This window comes from Rhizophagus irregularis, chromosome 29 (assembly GCF_026210795.1).
Source record: "Rhizophagus irregularis chromosome 29, complete sequence".
In the NCBI taxonomy this organism is placed as follows: Eukaryota; Fungi; Glomeromycota; class Glomeromycetes; order Glomerales; family Glomeraceae; genus Rhizophagus; species Rhizophagus irregularis.
The window spans coordinates 152,096-178,825 of NC_089457.1; the positions used below are offsets into that span (position 1 = coordinate 152,096).

At 27.6% G+C, this 26,730-nt stretch overlaps 2 protein-coding genes across 2 annotated transcripts; one reads left to right on the forward strand and one right to left on the reverse strand.

The window, feature by feature from the left end:
* Positions 1-16,623: 16,623 nt before the first annotated feature.
* Positions 16,624-17,076, forward strand: OCT59_019406 (uncharacterized protein; the record flags this gene model as incomplete). Its single annotated transcript, XM_066143514.1, has 1 exon — positions 16,624-17,076. The coding sequence occupies one exon, from the start codon at positions 16,624-16,626 to the stop codon at positions 17,074-17,076; it is 453 nt and encodes a 150-aa protein (XP_066005253.1).
* Positions 17,077-20,961: 3,885 nt separating this feature from the next.
* OCT59_019407 (uncharacterized protein) lies at positions 20,962-22,851 on the reverse strand (the record flags this gene model as incomplete). Its single annotated transcript, XM_066143515.1, has 8 exons — positions 20,962-21,048; positions 21,132-21,521; positions 21,595-21,765; positions 21,883-22,097; positions 22,164-22,217; positions 22,288-22,364; positions 22,434-22,657; positions 22,735-22,851. The coding sequence occupies 8 exons, from the start codon at positions 22,849-22,851 to the stop codon at positions 20,962-20,964; spliced, it is 1,335 nt and encodes a 444-aa protein (XP_066005254.1).
* Positions 22,852-26,730: the final 3,879 nt, after the last annotated feature.

The window sequence follows — 26,730 nt, forward strand, 5'->3', positions numbered from 1 at the left end:
TTTCACTTCCCTAATAAGAATTCACTCATGTCAGGTTTTATTTTTTTAACACATGCATATGGCAAATAAAAAAATTTTACGTATAAATAATGATGCTTGCATACAATTATGTACTTATCTTTGATATGGAATTTGGAAATCAAAACTTTTGATCATAGTAAAATGTAAAAATAAATAATTTTTGTATAATCTTGCCAATAAATTAAATACTCTGATAGCATGTCGATTTCTATGCCTATTTTGAAATGATCTATGCTTATATCAAAATGGTCTTATGTCAATTTAGTACAGTCTATGTCTATATTTCATAAGGCGATTTCTCAATCAAAATTGCCTAATTTGATATTTATTTGCCAATTTTTAAATTATTACGTAACCTATTAGGATGTCCTATCCTGCTTTTCATATCTTTTCATATAAATATCCATTATTTGTATAGTAATTTATATATATTTACAATTAAATTTTTACAGATTTTGATATTTGTTATAATAATAAGTGTATACAAACATGAATAAACTATTATTATTAATAGTTTGTTACTTTTTTATTTATTATTACAGCTTAATACATTTATAGATGGTTTTTACTTCAAATTACCAGGGTGATCATCACCGTTAGCCAGAATCATCCCTTTTTACTAACACTATATTTTTTAATGCTGTTCGATTGTCATAATTTCAGTCACCAGTGATCATCATCCCCGGTGATAGTTAGAAAAATTCTTTATAGATAATGTACATTTTTTAATTTGTAATATGGTTTCTTAATTTACAATGAACATATATATAATCTTGTAAGTATTAATACATATATTCTCTAAAATTTATTTAAATCGTAATAGATTTTTCATGTATAGCGTAATCTTTATTATTTTAAATTATTGTAAATAATTATCATTATTAAAAATAAACATTATTACTTAACATTTTATTCAAAATAGAAAAGAAACAGTTTATAGTTTTCTAATTACTCACTACCTATATTACTTTCAGTAGCTCTTTAATACTTACCAAAGCTTCTATAATATTTTAAGATGAAGTAATTTAGCTACAATAAACAAAGAAGCATTAGAATCTGAAAGCCCTATTTTTAAAAAATTAAAGTGAATTTAATAATAGTTAGTACTTCATATTATTAAAAGCAACAAAATCTCATAAGGATGCAATAAGATAACTTCCAGCTGGCCATTATCTGAAACGAATAAGGTTGCTTGTCTAAACTTCTTCAAAATCCTACAATTAGTTTCGTCAAAATTTTACTATAGATTTATTATAGTTTCGGCAGAGTTTTGGCAGTTTCGGCATTTATAATAAGTTTTGGCAGTTTCGCCTTTCTCCAAAGTTTTGCCAGTTTTTTAATATAGCTTTAATATAGTTTCGGCAGAATTTCGCTTTTTGGCGAAACGCCATCTTGCCTAAACCCCTAAGTTTCAGCAAGCAACTTTAGAAACGAACTACCGGTAAAATACTTTTTAGGCAATTCAAATATTGCCTTGTGAGAAGTATACAGTCAACTCCCTCTATAGTCACTCCCGTTATAGTCACATTCTACTATATAGTCACACCAGTTGAATGTTCAAAACACTTTATTATTAAAATCTATCCTATATAGTCACAATCTATCTATAGTCACTATCACACCTATCCTCAAAAATCTTATATTAAAAAGAACCGTTTATAATCACAGTTATATAAAGAATATATTAAATAACTTGGCATCTAATAATCGTACAAAGATGTATCATAGCTTGTTAGAATCGTCTCACTGAGACGAATCGAATGGTGGTAGTTTTATCCTTTTCCGATCACTGGCTGACGAGTTATTCAACAAAATGTTAAACATCGGCATTATAATATTTCTTGATTTACGTTTACTGCGCCATTTAACATTTTGCTAGATTTCTCAGTACCTAGTGATTGTAAAAAGACGATTTATAGCTCGTTGGAATCGCCTCATCGAGACGAATCGAATGGTAGTAAGCTCATCTCTCTGTGATCAATATTGACGGAGTTACTACTTAAAAACCATTTAATATTTTTTAATTTCGGAAATTGATCTAGTGATTGGATTTCGATGTATCTTATACCATTAGATTTGTCTCATCAAGACGAATCGAATGGTAGTAAGATCGTCATTCTAGGATCAATATTGGCAGAGTTATTATACAAAAACCATTAATATTTTTTTAATTTTGGAAATTAATCTAGTAATTGGATTTCGACGTATTTTATACCATTAGAACCGTCTCATCAAGACGAATCGAATGGCGGTAAGATCATCTCTCTACGATTAATATTGGCGAAGTTACGATACAATAAAGTTTTAAGTATAATTCTGGCTAAAATTATGTTAATTTTTGGCCGGAATTATGACATACAAATATAAGAAATTTTTTATATAGTCACATCTCTTTATAATCACCAAATATGGACTGTCCCAAATGTGTGACTATAAAGAGAGTTGACTGTACATTAAAACTTGATTCTATTGAGTACAGTATAATTAGCAGCATGTATCACAGATACTCAATTACTTTATCGCTAAAATATGAAAAAGAGCAATCAAGTTCACTTTCACTAGTATACATAAGCATTGTAATAACTGAGAATATAATAAAATAGAATATAGATAAATAATTATCTGATAGATAAATAATTAGCCGATGGATAAATAATTAGCTGACAGGTAAATATTTATAGTTTAGTTTAGTCACGAAATAGTCATAAGATAATATATCTTTTATTTTCTTAAATTTTTATTAGAAAAAGATAATAAATAGTAGAAATATTTTTCTTAAAATGTATAAATATAAGTAGATTTCGTTGGAAATTCCGCAGTTCGACTTTGATAAATAAAAAATTTTAGTTCGCCATTAATAACAACTAACATACTCTTTAGCCTTTTCTTATGAGTAAAAGTGCATAATTGGGAAAAATAAATTAATATGAAAATTATTAAATTTGGGGAAATTATCGCAAATTAAAATTTGGGTAAAAAATGATATTTTGTAATTAATTTTATTTATTTTTTTTTATTTATTTTAAACCAGAGATATTATTCAAATTCAATACGTCAGTGACAACATACGATAATTAATTTTATCTTATAGGTGGCATGTTACATTATGGTGAATGCTTCGAGAAGTTAAAAAATTGTTGTCTTTATACAAAATCTGAATAAAAAAAATAAAAGAAAGTTTATGAAATTATAAATAGAAATTGAGAAAAATATTACTATATATGAAAAAGGATATAGTAAAAGAAAATTATATAAGAAAAATGTTACTATATATGAAAAAGGATATAGTAAAAGAAAATATATAAGAAATATTAAAATATTATTGAATAATATATGAGAAATAAAATTAAATAAAAATATGTGATATATTGAAAAAGTATATATCAGAAAGATTAATGAGATATTCAAGATAATAATGAAAATAAAATTTATAATGAGAAAGAATTTTACATATTATAAAAAGTTAATAAATGATTGAAAAATTTAAAAATATTATGTGAAAAGAAATTATTAGTAACAAACCTGTAAACTACTATACTTCTATAAAGAGGGTAAAGGCAAGTCTGGTATAAGTTACTAAATGAAAAAGAAAATTTAATAATATTAGTAAATATAAGAAATATTATTATTTGATATATGAGAAATAATTTTATTACAATAAAAGAATTATAAAATGATGTGAAATATTATAAAAGATAATAATGAATTATATGAAATAAAATAACATAATAATGATGTAATATAGAATAAAAAGAAAATTGCATAAGCATATTACGTAAACAGTATAAAACGTAATAAAAAGATAATAAAATATTTAATCAGAAAGAGAGAACATGAGTTCAGTTATAGAAATGAATAAATAAAATAAGAATTATACTGCAACAAGTCATGTGTTAAGGTGTAGTAAAAATCACATGATTAAAACGTAGTAGAAAATGAAATGTTACATAAGTCACGAGAGTAGTACAAGTTAGAGATGCGATCTGGATGAAATTTTACAATCTGTGATCCGCACGGATCAATCCGGATTATCATAGGATTAAATTCGGATAATCCGGATTAACTTCAAATTTTGGGTATCTCAGCATCCAACGATCGTATAGAGATGCACTATAGCTCATTCGAATCGTTGCATTGAGACGATTCGAATGAGCTATAGTACATCTCTGTACGATCACTGGATGCCGAGATAATTGGCAAAACGTGAAACATCAGCATTTTTATTTTACGATCATGCAAAATTTTACATTTTGCCGAATATCTCGGCATCTAGTAATCGTATAGAGATGCACAATAGCTCATTCGAATCGTCTCAGTACAACGATTCGAATGAGCTATTGTGCATCCCTGTACGATCGTTAAAAAAAATTTTATTAAAATTGCTTTATTTTTCATAAAATTAAATGAGAGCTGAAATTTGATAAAATTGCGGGCAAATTTGCCCGCAGTTGCTTACAGTTTAAGGGATAAGATAATAAACGAAAAATAAAATAATATGAAATAAATTTGAATAAAAATCTTTGAAAGTTAATATAAGAAAAAGATTAAAGTTATTAAAAATTTAATTTTGATATAAAACTGTGAGAACCCTAGTGTAAATAAGAGTACACTGGAAGGATCCAGTATAAATAAGCCTTTATTTTATTAGTGATCATATTAGTCTGATACTGGGCGGCCCCAGTATAAAGAATGCCTAGCTTTGATCACAGTTACTTTGCGCAAAATATAGAGATTTTATAAATAAAATCGTGATTATAGATTATATTATAGAATATATAGAAAAATTATAGAAATCAAAGCAAATATTAGAATTTAAATTATATGATAAAGAAATAAAAGATAAGATAGTAATTTAAAATGATATTAAATTAATGATAAATTTTATAAAATATAAATAAAAGTGAAATTGTGAAATATTTAAATAGATAAAAAAATGTCTGATATATATGATAAATAGGACCCCGGATATCTAATATAAAGGTCATAATGGACTTTTGGCCAAAAACACCCCTTTTTGCTGAAACTCAAAAAATCGTTTTTTGTAAATATCTCAGCATCCAGTAATTCAATTTTAATGAACTTTTTTTATTTTGTAGCCCTCATTTAGCTCTACAATTTAAAAAAAAAGTTCATCAAAATTGGACCACTGGATGCCGAGATATTTATAAAAAACGATTTTTTGAGCCCCTGAAAAATGGGCCAATCTGCCGAAAGTGTGACTTATGACCTGTTTTGGAGATATCCGGGGTCCTTGATGAATTAGAAGAGATTAAAAATAGACATGAAATAGAGAAATACAGTGAATTGAGAGAAAAATATCAAGTAGATCCTTCATGTCTAAAATGTTATAGTACTGATGAAATAGAGATAGGAGATTAGTTTAAAAGATTTTGGAAGATTTTTCAAAAAGTAATACTGGAAGCAATGAATTATAACAGAAATAGTGAAATACGTATGTAAAATTAATGAAATACATAATATTGACAAGAAAAGATGGAGAAGAAAGGTATCCATCTAGTAAAAAGAAAAGAAATAAAGAATCTGAGAAAATAAGAAAAGAAGAAGAAAAACTGTTAAATATAGTTGTAAGGTCGATTAGATATAGAAATAAACCAGATTATAGAAAAATAGGAATTATATTAGTAATAAAAGTAATATGTAAACATTATATACTTAGTGAAGATAATGAGTTCATATTAGATGATCAAACAGAAGACAATTTATTAGAAAATAAAGAATTGTTAACATATAAATATATCATAGAAGATAATAAATTAGATATAAGATTTGCAAAATTTAAAGAATGGTTAAAAAAAATAGAATTAGCAATTATTAGATATATAGGATATGATACTATAAGAGATTTTAAAGAAATATTACATTTAGAAGAAAATATAGCAGAAGAAGAAAATAGAGAGAAAGTTAAGAAATTTCAGAAAAATATAATATACCGATGGTAGGATGGAAATAAATACCCAAAACCATGGATGTAACAGATATGATAATAGAGAAAATTGTAAAAACAAAAGGTTTTGTTGAAGAATATAATGACATAGGAGAACTAGAAAGTTCAGATGACATAGGAGAGTCAAGCTCAAATGAATAAGATGAACATATAGAAAAAATATATAGAAATTATTGGTTAGAAAATGGCTATGAAATTGATATTAAAGAAATAAAAAAAATAATAAATTTTGGAGTAAATTATGAAATAATAAAAACCAAAGAATTTATGAATTTTTATAAGACTATTGAAGAATTAGATGATAAAGGAATAAAAGAAGAATTAAAAATATGGCAGTATATGTATACAATAGAATGTCTTAGTGTTTCGATCTGGATAAAACCTCAAATATTTTAACATGGGATTATGATTAAAAAAGGTTACAAATTTCAGCTTTGAGTGGACTATAATTTCGGCCAGAATTAAAATAATATTATTCCATAAATTTTTATTAATTTTGGTAGTTCCAGCCTAAATTAACCGAGCCGGTATCCAGATAAAAACCGGATAAAACTGCTACAGATCGAAACTTTAGAATGTCTATCATGTAATAAAATGATATTGACAAAGGAAGCAGTAGAATATAATAAAAAGTTTATAGAAAGAATATGTAAAAGCTGTTATAAAAAAGAATTAGAAAATTTAAAAGATGAGAATGAATTAAATAATGAAACAGAGATTGAGAAAAGATTGGAATGATTGAAAAATCTAATTGAAGGTTTAGAAATTGAAGTTTTTGATAGAGAATTATTAAGATTAATAAGTATGGAATATAGAGATGTTGATATCTTAAGTGCAGACTTTATAAGGTTATTTCAAGAATATAAAAATGAATCAGATAAAGAAATAAAGAAAATATTAGACGAATATCTAAGAAAATTTGATATTGAAGAAGAAAATGAAGATTCAGATAACTCAGAAAAGATCGGAGAAATATTAAGTCCAGAAGAACATGAGATTTAGGAAGAAAATATTAAAGGTTTTGATGAGAATGAATTTGAGAATGAAAATGAAAATGTTATAAATATAGAAGGTTTTGGTTTAAGTCAAAACTCAGATTCGAATAATTCATTGAATATTAAAGATTTTGATAACAAAAGTGAAATATCTGATTACAATTTACAAGATTTATTTCAAGAGAATATATTGTTAAATATGGCAAATCAAGATCAAATAAGAGGATAATAGAAAATGCTTTAGGATTCGCACCTAATGCATTAGATAATGCATTAGGAGCAGAACAAACTTTAGCAGATAGAATTCAAACTGCAGGAATAGGAGGAATAATAGGTATGCCAACTTTTAGTGGAAAAGAAGATGAAGATGTTAACGATTGGATTAGACAGTTTGAAGTAGCATTTACGGTAAGTGGAAGACCAGAAGAAAATATTAGACAAAATAAAGCAAATATAGCAATAACATGTTTAAGAAAAATCACATTACAATGGTATAATGAAGAAAAAGAAAAAGTAACAGCTAATTTGGTAAATTGGTGTGATCATAATGATAATAGAAATTTGAAAAGCAAATTAATCAATAGATTCACTAGAGAAGATGTTAAAAGAAGAAAAATGATAGAATTAACAAGGATTAAACAAGAAATAAATAAAAGTGTTAAAGAATATACTAGAAGGTTTAGGTTAATATTAAGAATTGCAACTAGAGGTCAAGCATTACATGAAATGTATCAAGTAAATTATTTTATCCAAGGATTAGAACTTATGTTAGAATACCAAGTTAGAAGAAGTAGTTCAACAAATTTAAATGATGCAGTTAATATAGCAAGAAGAGAAGAAGAAGCTAAAGGTAAATTGTTAATAAAAACAATAGGTTTAAATATAGGACAAGTAGGATAAGAAAAGAATATGGAAGAAATTTTGAAAGAAGAAACAAATAAATATAAAAAAGAAAATGAAATGTATCAAAAAATGCAAAAGCCAGTTAATAAAAAAGATATTGATGATATAAGTAAACAGTTAGAATAATTTTAAGCAGAAATGTTAAATGAAGTAAGAAGAAGTCAATCAAAAGGAAATGTAAATAGAAATACAAATACAGGATTATGAGATGTTTTGAATGCAATGAAGTAGATCATATAAGACCAGAATATCTACAATTAAGACAAAGAAATAATTATAGAACACAAAATAATTTTAATAGGAATAATAATAATGAAAGAAGAAATAATAATAATAGAAATATAAATTTAATGGATTACAAAAGATATGACATTACGAAGTTGATCAAATGTTAGACTTGTATTCATCAAACACAAATTATTTAATAAATGCTTAAATTTTATATTTACTGAATGCTTAATGTTTTATGAATACCTATTTGTATTTAAAATAAGCATTTATAATAGATTACAAATTAAATATTAATTATTAAATACTTCATATATAATTGCTACTTTAATAAACTACTTAAAAAAATATTTTAAATTAATACTTATTAATTGCTATGAAAAAAAATATCAATTAAGCATTTGAATTTATTATTAAAAAGGCATAGAATATAAGCATTTAGATTTTGTTATTTTTATATTAAGTCTTAAAGAAAAATGTCCCAAATTAGTATTACGCGTATCACATGATATAGATAATCTTTTTTTTACAAATTTTTTTTCAACGAAGCTTCACCTTTTTTACCCTTCTATTTTTCCTTTCCTCTCTTTCACTTTCCCATTTTTCTTCCCTTTGTTCTCTTTTTTACTCTCTCTATTTCCATTTCCTTTATTCTTTTCCTTTATTCTTTCCTCTTTTTTATCCTTTCCCCTTCTGTTTAAAAAAAAAAGTTAAAATCAACCACAAAAAAAAATCCAAACTTTTTTAGACTAAGAATATAGGGGTTTTGCAGTGTAATATATGCAAAACTACTAAAATTAGTTTCATAAAATCATCTTAAAATGCGAAACTGCAAAACTGTCAAACTGTTTTGACATTTCGCTGTAGTATATCATATGATATACATATAGTTCTAATATTTATAGATCATGATCATATTCAATATATATATATACTATATATATACAATTTCGGTTTATTTGGTTTATTTAAACTAAAAAAATTTTTAGTTCCAGTATCGGTTATGATTATCGATCTGATCAATTAATAATCTTTTTTATATAGAAATTCTTTAGAAAAAAAAAAATTTACTATCACGTATAAAATGTTAAAAAGCTAAAAGCTAATTTAATGAAATTGTAAAAAAAAAATATTTTTATAAAACCTTTTATCAAGTAAAATGATAAAAGTTAATTAATTTTTTTCTTTAGAAATGTTCCTGTTTGGTAAGTTGATTTATTTTTTTTATTATCATTTTTCATTTCTTTGGTTCTAATTTTGTTTTTTTTTTATTAGATTTCGGTTACTTCAATTTTTATTATTTTATAGAAAACCACTTTGAAACTAATTGCACTGGTTTAACATTTTCTTTACCGGTTAAACTATTTTTTTGTAAATTTCAGTTTTAAGTTCAAGAAATAAATTTTTTGGACGCAGAATTTTTGTAAAGTGTAAATGGTAAATTTCATAGTGAAACTTATCATTTTTTCCTTTTTTTTTCAATAGAAACGCTAAATAAGCTATTTTTTTGTAGGTTTTTTTAAAATATCGGGCAGTAATATTGAAGCTTAATAATAGTAAGTTTCATTGTAAAACTTTACTATTTCTTCCTTTTTCCTGAGCTTGGATTTCGGTAAAGAACTCTATGGTAAATTAAAGGAAGAAATGTGTGAAGCTGAAATTTTTTCTTTTTATTTAAGAATATTTCTAATAATGCTAATGTTTGTTTCATTCTTTTCTATAGGAACGCATCTGGACTCAGACTTTAGCTAGAAAACTTTATGAAAGATAAGTTGTAAATTGAAGGGATCGGAATTGTATTTTGGGAGCATTACTAACATTTCTTTCTTTTTTCTTTAGGGATAGCTTCATTTAGACTTTTGGTTTCTTTGACACGTGAGTCTTTTAATACATTTTTTTTTATTTTTCTTAATTTAGTTATTTTGACGAACTGTTATTAATAGTTCACTTTTTTTTTTTTTTAGTTTTTAGCTTAACTAAAAATAAAATAAATTGTGTAAGTTTTGATTTTTTTTACTAATTTTTATTTTAATATTTTTAACAAACTATACTAACAGTTCTATTCTTTTTCTTTTTTAGGCAGATCTTTCAGGTTTCTGGGATTTAGACGTTAATAGACAGCTTGAACTTTTGAATACTTAAATGCATAGAAATTTGGTAAAAGAGGGGCCATTTTTATTATTCTTTAATGAAATATTTACTAATATTTCATCTTCTTTCTCTTTTTAGATGGCTTCTTTTTCAGGGTCTTTAAAGAGTGCGTATTATGGTATTTAAATTTAATTTCTTAACCTTCTTTAATATAACGAAACATTAACCAAATGATTTTATTTTTTATTCTTTTTTAGGTAGTTTTCAGTTCTTTAAATATGACATTTCAGTAAGTAATTTTTTCTTTTATTTATTTAATGAAACACTTATTAACGTTTCGTCTTATTTTTTTTTTAGTCAGCTTCTTTGAAATTTCTTTGGCACAGATTCGTAAGTTTTTTTTTTCAATTTTTTTTCTTTTTTTCTTTTATTTATTTTTGTTTATTAACTTTTGTTTATTACTTCTTTTTTTAGTCAACTTCTTTTAAACTTTCTGAGTACGAATTTGTAAGTTTTTTTATTTTAATGTATTTCTTTTAATGAACATCATTAATGTTCATTTTCTTCTTTTTTTTAGACGGTTTGCTTTTCAGATCTGGATGCATTGGATTCAAGTAAGCTATTATTTTTACTTTGTTATTTGTTTTAATGAAATGAATGAAACGTTTTCTAATATTTAGATTTTTATGAATATTAGTAGGAAAAATCAAAAATAATTTTTTGAATTTATTTCTTTTAGCGAAATGTTCTTACTGACGTTTCAATTCTTTTTTTTTTAAGCGATCAGATTATTGGATGCGTAGATTTTGATTGGTATTAGAATTTTTCTTTGATTTATTTCTTTTTAACAAAATGCCTTATTAACGCTTTGATTTATTTTTTTTCTAGATGTTCAGATCTTTGGACGCGTAGAATTTTAGTAAGGAGAATTTTTTTGAATATATTTCTTTTAGTGAAACATTTTTATTAACGTTTTAATTTTTCTTTTTTTAGATGACTTGATTAGGACCCCAGAAACTATATATAAAGATTGTTTTAAAAAACCAAAAATTTTATATGAACTTTACCCAGAATCTTATTGGCTAACTGATCGAAAAAGGAAAAAATTCATAATAAAATTGGTGTGACATTCCTTTTATATATTTAATTTAACTAAATATAGCAAGATCTTCAAAAAATTTTCCTTATAGCTTTACCCATTTTAACGGTAACCTATCTATAGAGTTTCTGGAGTCCTACCTGATCTCTATATATAGTGATGATCTGTGGCTTGTGATAGTTCTGTTCTGCTTTCAGTTTTTTTATACCGCACTTTCTACTACTACTAAAGAGTGTATGATTTAATTTTGTTTCTTTTTGGCTGTTACTGAATATAATATCCTATTATATATGGAATTTCACAAATTTCTAATTTAAATAGTAGGAAGGTATGAAAAAGTAAATTAGTCATAATATAAAGATACTATATATTATATGTAAATATGTAATATAATAAAAAAAATGTATAAAATATAATAATAAAATAAATATAATAATAAAAATTAATTAAATTATAATGTAATAAAATATCAATACTAAAATGGTGTTTATTATATAATTAATTTAAGTATTTTAGTTATATTAATTTCTATTAATCAATTAGCAATAAAAAAATAATGCTTATCAAATACAAGCTGCGTTGAAATTTGTTTAATAAGCACTTAAATTAAATATTCTTAAAGCATTTAATAAATGATTGGTAAATGCTTGGTTTAACTTCGTGATGATTACGATTAAGGTTGCTTGTCTAAACTTCTTCAAAATCCTACGATTAGTTTCGTCAAAATTTTACTATAGATTTATTATAGTTTTGGCAGAGTTTCGGCAGTTTCGGCATTTATAATAAGTTTTGGCAGTTTCACTTTTCTCCAAAGTTTCGCCAGTTTTTTAATATAACTTTAATATAGTTTTGGCAGAATTTCGCTTTTCAGCGAAACGCCATCTTGCCTAAACCCCTAAATTTCGGCAAGCAACCTTAATTACGATAATAATAAATATTATGATAATGATAAATATTATAATGATTACGAAATATCATATAATTATGAAAAAGAAATATATCTAACTTTAAGAAGTGGTAATCATCAGTAAATTTTTTGGGGTGCGGATCCTTAGGGATTTCAAAAATCCCATAATTAGTAAGGATCCTTCATTAAGGAACCTTTTCCACCAGCGAGAATTTCCTATTATAAAATTTTTATGGAATCCTCAAGGATCTTAAATTTACCAATAAGGAATCCTTAAGGATATTTGTTTTATATTTATTTATTTATATTAACAATAAAATGTATATTTTATTATATTTATTTATTTATTTATTAATAATATATTGCAAATTGCAATTAACAAAAGTAATGAAAACAAATAACACTATTTATATATAAATTATTATACCATAATATATGAATTATTATAAAATTTACATATGACTTATATTCCTTGAACGATTTGAGGCCATTCATGTCTAATTCTTTCAAATAATTGTGATTTGATACACTTTAATGCATCAGAACCTTTTGTTGTAACGCCAGATTCAATATCATTAGTCATAATACCCTAAAATAAATTGAAAGAATTATGGTTAAAAATTATAAAAATTAAATGAAGTAAAAAAAAAAAGAAAGACTTTAATTACCGTTATTATAAAGACTAAAGAAAAAGCAAATGAGAACACAGATTAAGAGGTTATCTTAGAACGCTTATAGAACCATATTATAACATAGTTCTGAAAATCTCTGTTTTTAATATTTAAAACTGAACTTATGAAGTTGAATTAACAGATGTTAGTAAATGTCTTTTTAAAAGAAAAATAAAAAACCTTTTACTCCTCTAAATACATACCTGACTCCATATCCAAAGTCCAGAATCAGCGTCTATGAGAAAGAAGCAAAGGAATGTTAGTAAACATTCTTGAATAAAGGGAGACAAAAAAGTCTTTGGCCAAATATTTACTTAGTTCTATATTCAAAATCAAAAAGGCAGGAATCTACAAAAGAACATTAGTAAATGTTCTTAAAAGGTAAGTTTATTCACTTTTTACACCTTTGAGCAATACCTCAATATAAGATCCAAGAGATCCATTTCAATTATAGAAAAAAAACAAAAAGAAACAACCTAAAAAAAGAGTGAACGTTAGTAACGTTCTATACAAAAATTAAGGTTGCTTGTCTATACCTCTTCAAAATCCTACAATTAGTTTCGTCAAAATTTTACTATAGATTTATTATAGTTTCGGCAGAGTTTTGGCAGTTTCGGCATTTATAATAAGTTTCAGCAGTTTCGCCATTTTCCAAAGTTTCGCCAGTTTTTTAATATAACTTTAATATAGTTTCGGCAGAATTTCGCTTTTCGGCGAAACGCCATCTTGCCTAAACCTCTAGGTTTCGGCAAGCAACCTTAACAAAAATCCTTGCCAGTATGTATATATCTGTGTCGTCAGGCTGGTAGTGTGTCTCGCTACGCTCACCCACCTCGGCCTCATGACTTCGCAGTACTTACATCCCCCTCCGTAGGGCAGAAAATCCCTATATATCTGAAACAATATGAAACAAGATCTGAAACATAATAATATAAGCAAAAAAGGATAAAATAAGGGAAAAGAGAGGAAAATAAGAGAGAATCAGAGAGGTGTTTCGATGTTTCAGATGTTTTGGCAATTTTGGTAAAAGTCAGGCGAGGACAACCCCCCCAGAAAAAGTTTTGATTTTACCCCCCAGATCCGAAACTTCTGAAACATCTGATGAAACAGATTCAGGATTCCATTCATTTTCTTATTGGAGGCAGTGAGATAGCAAACCAAGTGAACAGGTAGGTTAATAGCCCCTAGAAGGACTGTCGAGTCACAAAAGGATAGCCGGGTATAAAGATGTTAGCCTTAATTATTTTTTAAAAAATTTTGAATTACGGCTATAAGATTTTTATAGCCTTAATTAATTACGGCATATAAAAATTTTGTATTACGACACTTTTTTGAATTACGGCTAACATCTTTAGCCGGGTAGGAGCGCGGATCTTTGGAAAAAATATATTCGGCAATTGAAGATTAGGTAACTATAAGTAACATACAATGATGAACTTACACGCAGCCACTTCTCTTGCCAAAGACCTCGGACTTGATCTTGTAGACATCTATGGAATCCGTAAATAGATCCAAATGCGGGCATTACCCTTCAACGATCCCGATATAGTAAGAGAGATGGTCAGAAACCTTCCGATCAAAGAATTCAGAAAACATCTCAAGATAAACAGACTCTGGTACAACGGTTGTAAAGCCGAGTTGTGGAAGAGGCATAAAGAAGCCGAGGAGGTATACAGCAGAGCGGCAGATAAGTACAGGGAAGCTGATAATCCTGCAGAGTCATATTTTTTGTCCAGATTTTTACAAGGATTGATGACTATGTAACCATATCATCAGGTATCCTTACATTTTTCAACAAGGATTGATGGTGATAAGGGGGTGACAGGTTGGGTACCGCAGTTTTTGTAGTATGCCGATCATGGTGGTCACATGTTGGACTATCATTGGATTGACTTATCTAGGTAGATCTTAGGTTAAAGGATCGTTCGCAATGAGGTGGGTGTCCTTTGTTTGAGATCGTTCGCAATGAGGTGGGTGTCCCTTAGGGGATTGCACGACACTAAAAAGTTCCCCATCGGCTGGACTGCACGACACTAAAAAGTTCTCTGAGGTCTTTGTGAAATAGGTTTGTTATCCATAGTATGTAGTCAAATAGGGGAAATTGAATTTTAGGTATTTCTGATAGTGCTAATGGTAGCTCGGAGGTTCTTTACCGATTCTAGGAGTGGGTACGGCGCTGGATGGGTTACGTATAGCATAGTCGACTTTACTCATTTTGAAATATATTTGGGGGGAGTAGCCGTAGTTATTTATATAGAGAGGGTGGGGTTTTTAATCTTAGCTTTTCTTACATATTTGTAATTTCGGAAGATTATTTGTTCTTTGTTTTTCTATTAGTTCTGCACTTGTTGCGGTACTTTATAGATACATTTTGTCTTTCCCTGCAAGTTTAAAGCATTTCGGCATTAATTAATAAAATTCAAGCCTCAAATGCTTTATGTTTATCTCAACAAGGATTGATGACCACGTAATCTTCATCATTAGGCATTCATGAATTCTTAACATAAACTAATAAATTTTTAAATGTTCTCTAATAATTTCTAATATGTATTAGATGGAATAGCATCCATTTGTTCATCTGGCCATTTGTACAATAATGTTCAGGATTCCATCCATTTGATTTGTACAACAATGTTCAGGATTCCATCTATCCATCCATTTATACGTTAAAAATATAGCATTAGATGGAATGGCATCTATTTGTTCATCTGGCTATTTGTATAATAATGTTCAGGATTCCATCCATTTGATTTGTACAACAATGTTCAGGATTCCATCCATCCATCCATTTATTAGTCCGGAGCGTAGCGAAGGACTCTATATGTTCTAGCCGTGGTGGTATAAAATATCCCGTTGTCCGTCCGCTTGTTCTTTGAGTCGACGTTTAATTGGTTCTTATATTACACGAAATTATCTCGATCAGTTAATTGAGCATGTGATTATCTACCTATATACTGATAAGCTCCAGACTACGTAACGGTTTACCGTTTCCCTAGTACATTAAAAATATAGCATTAGATGGAATGGCATCCATTTGTTCATCTGGCCATTTGTACAATAATGTTCAGGATTCCATCCATTTGATTTGTACAACAATGTTCAGGATTCCATCCATCCATCCATTTATACGTTAAAAATATAGCATTAGATGGAATGGCATCCATTTGTTCATCTGACCATTTGTACAACAATGTTCAAGATTCCATCCATCCATCCATTTATACGTTAAAAATATAGCATTAGATGGAATGGCATCCATTTGTTCATCTGGCCATTTATACAATAATGTTCAGGATTCCATCTATCCATCCATTTGTCCATTTGAACATACACATCAGAAATGAACACTTTACCTTTACTGAGTGGTTATAATATTATTCACCATGATGCCTCCATGTCCTAAATGTGGAAAAAATAATTTTAAAAGTACTCGAGATAGAAACACTCATCTGAATCACAGAATTCCATGTATACCTAAAATTACTGAAGTAATTAGCTATCCAGAAACTATTCCAGAACCTTCAGAAGTTGGAAATAACCTTCCAAACAATCTAAAGTATGGTGGTATATCATCTGTAGAAGAGCTTAAAGCAACTATAGATGAACTTGCTTCACAAATGTGAGCAATTTCTTGGCAATTAAAAAATACATCAATGGATATTAAGGGAGTGTCAGGTGATATAACAGATTTATCAAATTAGCAGGAAGCAGCACAAAGTAAAATACAGGATCTTGAGGAAACAATGTCTCAACATACTGCTTCAACTAAAAATTCTGTTCGAAACCTTCAAGAAACATTATCTCAACATACTGCTTCAACTAAAAAATCTGTTCGAGATCTTGAGGAGACAATATCTCAATATACTGCTTTATCTAGTAAATCAAGTATTCATAGTATTCCACTTTCAACTGCTAGTTCTAAAACTTCACAATTTACATATGATCCTACAATAGCAGATTTAGAACAGACTGAAGAGGATAAAGAAATGGCTAGATTATATATGAATCAACTTTTATTACTATTGAGATCATGTCCACTTGATATTGAGGAATTTAAAGAAGGAAATAATATGTTACAATGGCTTTTTGCTAATAATATAATAAGAGATGATAAATCATTTTGCTGGCTTTCTGCATTATTATATAGTCCAAAGCCAACAAGAATTTCTTTAGGGAATCCTGGTAAAGAGGATTAACTTAATTTGCTATCTCATCAGTTCAAACTAGTGATTAGACAAAATTTTGAAAGAGTACTAGATAGAACATTTAAAAATTTATTAGTTTATGTTAAGAATTTATGAATGCCTAATGATGAAGTTACATGGTCATCAATCTTTGTTGAAAAATGTAAGGATACCTGATGATATGGTTACATAGTCATCAATCCTTGTAAAAATCTGGACAAAAAATATGACTCTGCAGGATTATCAGCTTCCCTGTACTTATCTGCCGCTCTGCTGTATACCTCCTCGGCTTCTTTATGCTGCTTCCACAACTCGGCTTTACAACCGTTGTACCAGAGTCTGTTTATCTTGAGATGTTTTCCGAATTCTTTGATCGAAAGGTTTCTGACCATCTCTCTTACTATATCAGGATCGTTGAGGGGTAATGCCCGCATTTGGATCCATTTACGGATTCCATAGATGTCTACAAGATCAAGTGTGAGGTCTTCAGCAAGAGAAGTGACTGCGTGTAAGTTCATCATTGTATGTTACTTATAGTCAGTGTTGTACATGGGACATGTCCCGCCAAAATTTTAATGTCCCAGACATTGTCCCGTCCATGTCCCGTTCACGTCCCGTCCAAAAATTGTTCAAGTTTACAATTTGTCTTATCAAGACAGCACCTAATGGGCTATAATTTATAATTAAGATCACGTGATTTTAATGTTCCAATGTCCCGGACATTGCTAAAATCTTTGGACGTGTCCTGGACTGTCCCGTCCCGTCCTGTCCATAGACATGTCCCGTCCCTATGACAACACTGCTTATAGTTACCTAATCTTCAATTGCCGAATATATTTTTTCCAAAGATCCGCGCTCCTACCTGGCTATCCTTTTGTAACTCGACAGTCTTTCTAGGGGCTATTAACCTACCTGTTTACTCGGTTTGCTATCTCACTGCCTCCAATAAGAAAACGAACGGAATCCTGAATCTGTTTCAGATGTTTCAGAAGTTTCGGATCTGGGGGGTAAAATCAAAACTTTTTCTGGGGGGTTGTCCTCGCCTGGCTTTTACCAAAATTGCCAAAACATCTGAAACATCGAAACACCTCTCTGATTCTCTTTTATTTTCCTCTCTTTTCCCTTATTTTATCCTTTTTTGCTTATATTATTATGTTTCAGATCTTGTTTCATATTGTTTCAGATATATAGGGATTCCCCGCCCCACGGAGGGGGGGATGTAAGTACTGCAAGGCCGTGAGGCCGAGGTGGGGATGAGCGTAGTGAGACATACTACCAGCCCAACGACTCTGTCTTTGTTTCAATGAAAATTCAAAGTTAATATCTACAAAAAAGGAAAATGAACATTACTAACAATTTTATATTAAAATGTAAATAAAACTCTAGAAAAGGTATATTAATTCATTTCATTACCAATTTCACTTTTTATTTTTTGTTTTCATTTAATTTTATTTTTTTATTATTTAAGTTTCGGCTGCCTGGATTTAGACTTTGGTAATGGCTTATAGAGTTATGATAAGTCTTTCTAGTTTAAATTTATTTCGCTATTTTTTATATTTTTTTTATTATTTATTAACTAATTTTTTTTGTTATTTAGAGTTTATTTATTGGTTTGAATGGTAATTATGAGTTTTAAAATCTAAAAAGCCAAAAGGGTATTATAGCAAACGAAAAGTGTTATTACTTTATCAGAGTATATGAAATGAAAGCATCGGTATTGTAGATAGTTATCCAAAAAAAAAGATTGGCAATCAGATCTTTTAAAAAAAAGGGATAATTTTTTTTCCGAAATTTGTAACGGATAAATATTACACTTATGATTTAGGTTTTTTTTTTAAGATCAAAAAAATTTTTTTTGGTTTTTATGATAAACCAAGTTTTATTCTATATATTTGATAATTTATTTAGTCTCATTTTTATAAAATTTCATATAAATTACTTTTTCCTTCAATAAATAGTTAAGAAGTTGTAATAATGTGAAGTCTTCAGTAAAGAACCAATTTTATATAGTTTTTTTTAAAGAAATAGTCAGTCATACTAAATTATTAACTACTTATTATTTTATAGGAATGGAACATAGGCTATTGGACACTAAGATTGCTGGAGAAACTAGGGGGTTTTGGCAAGTTGGCGAAATACCAAAATAGCAAAACTTTGCCAAAACTATATGAAAGTCTTATTAAAAAGTTGGCGAAACTCTGGAGAAAAGCGAAACCTGACGAAACTTATTATAAATGCCGAAACTGCTGAAACTTTGCTGAAACTATAATAAAATTATAGTAAAATCTTAGAGAAACTAATCGTAGAATTTTGGAGAGGTTTAGACAAGCAACCTTATTGGACACCTAGCTTTGAATATGGAATTATGGAAGGTATAATGGTTGGAATTAAAAGTAAGGGAGTGCAGTAATTTTTTATAGAAAAAATACTAATTAGGACATGAACACAGTTTTAGGACTTGTAAACTTTGGATTTAAGATGGATCCACATCTCAAAAAAATTACTGATGATAGATATGGAGAAGATTTAATTGATGAAATGGAAATTAAAGATGTTTCAATACCACCAAAAAGAGAATATGATATGAAAATGGATATTGATGGTGAAAGAAGAGGAGGATTTTCTACTAAAGAAGAATGAGATAAAACATATCAATTAAGAAGACAATATAATCAATGTGAAAGATGTGGATTAAAAGGTCATTTTATAAAAGAATGTCCAAATTCAGGAATGAAAAGAGGAAACAAAAATATTAGAGTAAGAGTTAATATACCACCAGAAAAATATGTAATGGATATGTTTAATGAAAAAGCAAATATAACATATGGGCAAATTTATAATGAAAATCCAAAATTTAGAAAAATAACTAGAGATTATAATGGATATAGTAATGTATAACTACACTCAAACCAACCAATAAAAAGTGTAGATAATAAAAGTGAAACGGAAGGAATGAGAAGTGAAGTTATAATAAAAGGAAAATTAGTATCAATAATAATAGATTCAGGAGCATCAGTTAGCTTAATATCAGATAAATTAAGAAAAGAATTAAATATTCCAATAATAGAAAAGAGTGATATTAGATTTATAATGGCTAACGGAACAAGAATTGCATCAAAAGGAAAAATAGAAATAATAATAGAAATAAATGAAAATACAGAAATAATAATAATTATGGATGTAATTGAATCAGTAGAAAAAGAATTAATATTAGGAAATGATGTATTAAAGAAAAGAAAAGGATAATAGATTATAATGAAAAAGTATTAATATTAAAAGAAAATGAAGAAGAAATTGAAATACCAGTAGAATATGAAAAAGTACTAAGAGAAAATGGAAAAGAAACTGAAATACCAATAGAATATGAAAATAATAATGAAAATATTAATGATGATAATAATAGTGATGATAATGAAAATGAATATGAAGAAATAAGTGAACGAGAAATGTATTTAATAAATAATGAAGAAAAAGGACATATTATAGAGGAAAACTATTAGGTCTTGGCTATAATAATAGAGAGATATTAAAGATGTATAAAGAATGGACAAATGAAATAAAATATAAAGATTTAAAGAAATTACAAGAAAAACAATTAAAAGATTTGGTTAAAAAATATGAAGATATTCATCAGGAAATTAAGTGCACGTGAAATAGTGCATTGTTTTATGTCAGCACAGATCAGCGTAAAATCACATGATTCTGTGAAGGCAACACAGAACAGTGCGTTAAATCAGCCTGTAACATTGCACAAAAAATTGCTACGAACAGTGCGATATTTTATTATTTTTATTTACTGCTTTACATAATAATATTATATTATTACATTATATCATAACAACTCAAATTATCTAAATAATAATATTATGCCAGTTTTACCACATTTTCCAAATTTTATTATTCGGCTTCTTGCAAAATTTCATTTTCGTCTAATTCACTATTATATTCACTATTAATTTCATTATTGTTATTTTTTTTATTAAGCTAAAATTTAAAATGTTTGATTAAAATAAGGAAAAAAATAAATATATAAAACAAAATACAAATTAATTTAATACTTTACATACCCATTTTTCTATAATAGAATCAGTATCCCATTTATCCATCCATTCTTGTACTTTTGATGATGATATTTCAACCTGATCATATGATGGATCTAATAACATCCATGCAACTGTAATACCGAATTTAATGTTATTTTCATTTTGCAACTCTTCTTTCATAAACACTTTTCGCAAAATATCTTCAATAAGTGAAGGAGAATTTGGTTCATTATCTATTTTATTCCACAAATTAGATTTTGCTTGTTTAACTTGTTCTGATTCTTTCCAAGATCTGACTTCCGTGGGACTGGCAAACTTGTTAAGTTTGTGAGAAATTAAGTTGAAAGTAGCGTAAACTGCATCTTTTATCTTGCGTACGTAAGAGCTCCTATAATTACGAAAATATTCCAATGTCTATAATATAGGTATTAAAAATTGTAAATTGAATTTAGTTTTTATACATTAAAATTTTGATAAAATTTTTTACAATTGAATATCCAGCATTCCAGAAATTATCCCATCCACTTGAATCTACAATTTCTTGTAATTTTTTGGGATAATCAGTTTGAATTTTTGATTTGAAAACACGTTCAATATCTGCATCTGACGGATTTTTATTTTCTTGAAACAATTGATGACAAGCTTCTGTCATTGGAACCTAAAAGAAATATTATAAAATAGTTATATTTATATCTAACTAAGATAAAAATTTTATATTATTACCTACATCCCATCACAAATGTTTTGTATCCTTTCTTTTCAAACGTTGCTTTACTTTTCCCTCCAGTTGATGTACTTGATTATTAGTAGTTAATGATGGTTCTTTTGTTAAAACTGCAAGCATGTTTTGTAGGAGTTTATGATTTTCATAAATATCACTTTTTAACTCTGCATATTTTTCCTGCAAAGTTTCAATTGTCATATGTTGCTTCAGCTGCTTTTCGAGGATTTTTTCAAGAATAGAATGAGTATTTGCATCAAGTTTAACACCTAAATTAAAAAAAATAAATATAAAATTATAATTTGACATAATATTTATCAAAAATAACTGCTTACATTTAGATGGTAAATTACTAAGTTCATGCAATTTTTTACGCTTAAGCTGTGCATCTTTAATTGTAAATACAGTTTAGATAATCAAAATGATACTATATATAGAAAAAATTTTTGTAACACTCACTTATCCTTTCGGTTAGATGAGATGTTGATAAATCAGGTGTATCAGATTCACTGTTTATCGATTCTCTTTGATTTTCGCTAAATATTAATAAATTTCATTATTAGATATAATTTTAATGTTATAAACTCCTTACAAAATGCATATACCTTTTATTAGTATTATTAATCATAGAATCGTTCAAATCATTACTATCAGATACAATAGTTACAACCGGAAAATCTTGAGAAGTAGCTTGATGTTCAATATGTTCTTTTGATAATGATATGTCTTGCGATATGGAAACTCGAGAATTTTTTTGTTTTTTATTTTCTTTCAAATTATTCCTTCTTTTTTTTCTGTTTTGTACTTCATCAGTTTTACTTAATTTAACCTATAAAATTCACGTAATAAGGTATATATAATATACATTAATGTTAGAAATATCATAAAAAATATTAAATAATTTACTATAGTTGTTTTCTCATGAGAAGTTTTATTAGTTTTGAGTAATTCTCTAAGGGATATGGCAGATTCACTATCTGTAGTAGTATTACAGTTTTTTCTCCTTCCTCGTCTTGATGACATTGTATTTAAAAAAAAGAAAAATGTTTGATCTTCTAAGATATGAAGATTATAATATTATGATGTGATTTGATCAATTGATCGTAATGCTAATATCATGATGTAATCCAACAAATTAATAATTTCAAAATCACAAGACTTAATTAATATATAATTAATTGAAGTTACCTAGGTAGATAAAATTTTTTGTATTTTTTGTATATGATTTAATGATAAAAATCTATTGTATATTAAACAACAAAATTTTTTGTACAGAATGTTTAACTGTCCATATCAGAATTGTAAAAGAACCTTTTCACGCCATGCTGCTCTTCGTGAACATATAAAATCTCATAAAGGTCAGGCCTATTGGGAAATATTAAACAGTGTTTCAGAAGATTCTTGTATAGAAAAAGTAGAGTGTTCCAGAGAATTTGTGATAACGGTAATTATAACAATGTGTACTTAAATTTTATACTTTTAATTAATATTGTATAACCTTTTATATACTTTTTATAAAGGATAATGTAGATGAACGTGAATACAATGTAGATAACGATCATAATGTAGATGATGATAACAATGCCATTATGGAAATTGTAAATGAAGATGTTGTCAATGAAAATATTGCTGATGAAAGTGTTGTAGACAGAAGTGTCATAGATGAAAACATTATGGATAGAGGTATTATGGATGAAAGTGATAGTGATACTGATTTTGAAACATCTGAAACCATCATCGATATTGAGGAAGAGCCAGTTTATGATCATATTCATAACTACACTTTATATACTCCTAAACAAACTGATAAAATATCCTTAATTGATACAAGGTCTATTTCAAGTCGTAATATACCACAATTTCCTGATGCTGCATATTCTGAATTTATGGAGCTCATATCAACACATCACTTATCTAATTTAGCTGAAAATGATATATTGAAATGGTTTTGCAAACACCATCTCTGAGACGATATTATTTTACCAACAAATACAGCACAAGGTCACGAATTTGTTAGTTCTATGGATATTAAACATTTATTATATCTCAAAACAAAAATATTAAAATATGAAGATGAAGAATATTTTCTTTATCATCGACCTATTTTTGAAGCTATCAAAGAACTATTATCTAATATCGATATCATAAATCATTGCCAATGGAATTGTTCACCGGATTATATTACCAATGAAAATGGACATCGTGAGTGTGTATATGGAGAGCAATGGTCTGGAATGTAGTGGGAAAATGCTCAAAAATCAATTGGGACAGGATTAAAAAAGGTTTTATCTATAATATTATATTCCGATGCAACTACATTAGACCATTTTGGCAAAAGTTCAGAACATCCTGTTTATTTATCATTAGGTAATATACCTAATTGGCGTAGAAACAAACAGGATGCTAAAGTCTTATTAGGAATTTTGCCTAAGCTGAAACCACTTCATAATCGTAAAGAAAATAAATCAGAATTTGCATCTGCTAAAAGGATGTTATATCAATATTGTTTTGATATTATGACTAAACCAATATATGAATGTGATGGATTAGATATTAAAACAGACAATCAAATAATTTGGGCATTTTCTTTTCTATCAGAATTTATAGGTGATCTGCCTGAAGATGCATCATTAACGTTAACTTACAGCTCATCTCGGAGTAGTCATCCTTGTCATATTTGTACTGTAACAATTGATGAATTAAATAATATTAATTTATCGCAATCTCAAATAGAACTAAGAACTCCCAATAATATGCAAGTTGTAATAAATAACAACCTTTGTCATGAACACTGGTCAGAATAATCCATTTCGTCCAAATTTCAAATTGACGAATGTTGGACGAATGTTGGTCTAAGTTTGGCTGATCATTGCCAAAAAAATCGTCAAAATTAAAATGGACGATTTGCACAGTTCGCCTGCCACTTGGCAATCACAAATCGGCAAAAATTTGTTATTATCGGCAAAAGATCGGAAATAAAACTATTCGTCAAACTTCTATTGGTCAAAATAGTCCATTTCGTCTAAATTCAAATTGCCGAATATTGGACGAAATGGAGTCTAATTTTACCTAATTATTAATGATTTTTATATACTGTATTTAGCTTATTTTTAATTTTATAATAACAATCAATTATATTTTGTTATTTCGTTTTATCAAAAATTACATATTAAAAAATTACATATTAAACATCTAATATCTACAGTATCTATCTATTTACACCAACCATCTATCATCTACCATCTATTGTTTACCATCCACTCATCCAAACAATCTTAAAATTATCTACAAATAAAAAAAACGATTAATTAAGTTTCTTCAATAAAAAAAACAAATTAAAGTTTTGATATTCGAAAGCTCACCTGGAATTCCATCCATGTTGTAAGCCGGAGTCCTTACAAAATTAAAAAAATAAAAGAACCTAAAAAAAAAAAAAAGAAAAATGAAACATTAATGATTGTTTCGTTAAAATGACTGATTTAAAGAAGAAAATTTTCTTACCGAATTCCATATCCAAATACTTCAAAGAATCGGCCATCTACAAAAAAAAAAAAGAAATAAGATATTAAAATATTTTATTAAAAGGTATTAGTTATTTTATTTCAAAGAAAAAACCCCTTACCGAATTTTTTACATGTCCAAAGATCCAAAGAACCGGTTACCTAAAAAACAAGTAAAATATGAGTAAATGTTTCAGTAAAGATTAATTCAAAGAAGAACCCTTATATAAATACTTCTTTGCTGAATATATACGTTTCTAAAGATCTAAAGTGTCAGCCCTTAGCCCTCTAAAAAAAAAAAATCCGTCCTACAAATGAGAAGAAATCCAATCTAAAACCGAAAGAAATAGTATCTGCAATCCAAAACCGAAAAAGAAAATTCATGGAGCCGTTCTACACAAAAGAAGCTGAAAGAGAAATCCAGAAAATCTGGGAGGCCAAAAAAGAAATCTAAGGAGCTGATCTACAAAAGAAAAGAAAGTAAATCTAGGAAGACGACCTACAAAAAAAAAATAAAATAAAATTAAAAATAAAAATAAAATTAACAATTAAAATAAAAAAAATATATATTTTTGACCTGTCATGCACCAAAATGTAGAATGAATGGGCTTTGGCTGGCTAAAAATAGGATCCTCTACATCACATACTTTTAGAGAAGGAACGATACTCCAACCCTCTCCACAAAAGCTGAAGCTTATGCTATATTTGCGGCTTTACTGACTATTCCACATCCTCACAGGTTACAATATACATGGACTCAGCAAATTGCATCCACACGTGGAAGATCTGAAGATAGCTGTCTAAAAAATCTATAAACCCGTCTAAAAAAAAGAAAAAAACGAACCGTTAGAAACTGTTCATTAATTGTTTTAAAAAAAAGTTTTGAAGTTTTAACTTCAAAACTTACCCATATATCCAAAGCCTAAGAACCGAAAGCCGAAATCTACAAAACAGAAGAAAAAAAATTAAAAAAAATTTTTAAAAAAAATAATTTATTTTAAAAAAGTTTTGAAGATTTTACTCCGAAACTCACCTGTATCCAATGCCCAAGAACCAAAGGCCGAACTTACAAAATAGAAAAAAAAAATTTTTAAAAAAAATTAAAAAAAAATAATTTTTTAAAAAAAAGTTTCGAAGATTTTACTCCGAAACTCACCCGTATATTCAACACCCAAGAACCGAAGGCCAAACCTACAAAAAAAAAAAAAATTTTTTAAGAAAAGTTTCGAAGTTTTAACTTCGAAACTCACCTATATATCCAACATCCAAGAACTGAAACCGAAACCTACAAAATAAAAAAAATATAAATAAAAAAAAATTTATCCTATCAACGCCAAATAGAAGAATAAGGGCGAAAGAAAGGAAAAGAACGAAAGGAGAAAGGGTGAAGGAGCCTCATTAA